General features: G+C 32.6%; 1 protein-coding gene across 1 annotated transcript; it reads left to right on the top strand.

Moving 5' to 3' along the window:
• Positions 1-254: 254 nt before the first annotated feature.
• LOC108378227 (uncharacterized) lies at positions 255-1,648 on the top strand (the record flags this gene model as incomplete). The annotated part of the gene is made up of 2 exons (XM_017634518.1): positions 255-953; positions 1,202-1,648. Coding segments are annotated over exons 1-2 (1,146 nt in total), but the record flags the coding sequence as incomplete, so codon positions are not given.
• Between the last annotated feature and the right edge of the window lie 804 nt (positions 1,649-2,452).

Genomic DNA, 2,452 nt, shown 5'->3' with positions numbered 1-2,452 from the left:
TAAAATTAAATAAAAAAGATTTTTTAAAGTGGTGTGTTGGATTGGTAACCGTGAAAAACATTCCCTTTCGACTTTTCGATGACGAGCTTTATTTTAAGCAAATAATTGGACCCTATGAAAATCAATTTAGTTTACAATTCAATTCAAAAAATATTGTTGAGCATATAAATCTGTTCGCAAATAACATAAAAGATCTTTTGAAACAAAGTTTGTCCAAGAAAATGTTAAGCTTAAAAGTCGATGTAGCTGCCAGAATGGGGAAGAGTATATTGGGAATAAATATCCAATATATTAAAGATTTTAAAATTGTGATAAACACAATTGGCATGATACAATTGAAAAAGAGGCATACAGCACATTTTTTAAAAGAGGAAATATTAAAATGCTTGCAACAATTCGATATTGATCTTACACAAATATATTCAACTACTTCGGACAACGGGGCAAACATGTTAAAAGCTTCAAAACTACTTCAACAAGACATGATAGATTTACAAAATGATGAATGCGAAACGACTTCAGAAAATGAGAATGATGACTACGAATTAGTACACAATCGCTTGAATTCAGTACTGGCAGTAGTAAGATGTGCCGCGCACACAATTCAATTGGCGGAATATGATTCTTTCAAGGAAATGCAAAATAAACTGGAGGAGTGCAGGAAAATTGTGAAACTACTTAGGGCTAGCATAAGAAGTTGTATCAACTCTGCGGATATACGTTTGCCACCAATTGATAATATAACTCGATGGAACTCAACATTTGAAATGATAGAATCCCTTTTGAATTTTAAACAGCATATTAATGGAAACGATATGGGATTTTCTATTGACTGTGAAATTGATTGGAACTCCATAGAAGACTTTGTCAATGCATTTACACCAATGGCGCAATGTACCAAACAACTTCAAGCTGAACAATACATTATCGGCGATTTTTACAGAGACTGGCTTGTATGTGAAGCAAAATTAAAAAAAAGGCTGAAAATGCGTTTGCAATAAAGTTATTGGAATCTATGAGAAGAAGGAAAGAAAAATCACTCGACAATGTTGCATTCCTTTCTGGTATATACTTCGACCCAAGATTCAACTTTTTGGATTCACCGTATATTAATGATGACCAAAGGAAAAGTGCAGTGGTATATTATATTGTAAATAATCTAATCTCTTAACATTGTAAGATAAATAAAATTTTTTTATAGCTGCACATATTAAGAACAAATGCAGCGCTTAGTTCATTAAATGGAGATGGAAATTCATGTAACGAAGGAATTGACCCTCAAGAGGATATACATGCTTCGCCAAATGATCCCCACAACATGTTAGAAGAAGAGCTAAATAATATGACCAGCAGCCGATTGACAACTCAAAACAGTGCCAATATTCGCCAAAAGCTTGACAATTTAGCATACGGCCAAAGAATGTCTTTCGCAACAAATGTACTCGGCTATTGGAAAAATCTGCATACTAAAGAAAGAGACTTATTTAAGCCGTCTGAAGTCATTTTAGCAGTTCCATCGAGTCAAGTTTCCGTAGAAAGAGCATTCAGCGCGCTATCCACAATTATAACAAAGCAGCGCTCAAGACTAAGCAGTGACACAATTAATAATTTATTGATTGTAAAGCTGAACAACAAATTATTGGAAAAAGTTAGTTTCTAAAAATCTGATCTATATTTTGTGAATCTTGAACTATACTGACACTTCTTGTGTACATAAATTGTTGTTATTGAGGGATTTATTTTATTCTCATTTTGAAATGTGAACTTATGTTTACATTTTCTAATATTATTATGTTTTTTGTAATCTTGAAGTGCATTGATTTTTAATATACTTATGTATGTACATATAATTTTCTGGTATTTTGATTTTTTGATGGGGACAAACAGGAATTTATTTTTTTGAATGGAAGATAAAATAAATAATATAAAAAAAACTTTTTAATATACAACGCTTTTATAAATGGACTAAAAAGTTGAAAATAATACTTCTCAGTCCCATAGAATTTGTTTTGATAACTTTTGATTTCGAAATTTTAGCAAAAGTCATTATAAACAATCTATGAAATTGAAAATGAAAAACGTGGAGCGCATGGGATGGGATCTTTCCGAAGTCTTTAAAATTTCTTTACGATTCAGAATACTCTGAAAAAATGGTTTGCAGGGTACACATACTAATTTATGTATGTACATATATATGCATACATATCCATATATGCGTATATATTTACAGGGGCGGACCCAGCAGCAATTCTTGGGGGGGAGGAAATTTTTATACCCGAGCGCACTTGTGCACAAGGGTATTATAACTTTGTTCACATTAACGGTTGTTTGTAACAGGAAAAACGAATCGAGATAGATATAGACAAATGTATACATAAATGATCAGAATGAAAAGAGAAATCGATTAAGCGGTGACTGTCTGTCCGTCCGTCCGTCCGTCCGTCCGTCCGTC

Source organism: Rhagoletis zephyria, unplaced genomic scaffold (assembly GCF_001687245.7).
Source record: "Rhagoletis zephyria isolate East Lansing unplaced genomic scaffold, Rhagoletis_zephyria_1.1 Rzeph_scaffold_13624, whole genome shotgun sequence".
Classification (NCBI taxonomy): Eukaryota; Metazoa; Arthropoda; class Insecta; order Diptera; family Tephritidae; genus Rhagoletis; species Rhagoletis zephyria.
Note: the sequence above shows the minus strand (reverse complement) of the source record. Positions and strands in the feature narration are given on the sequence as shown.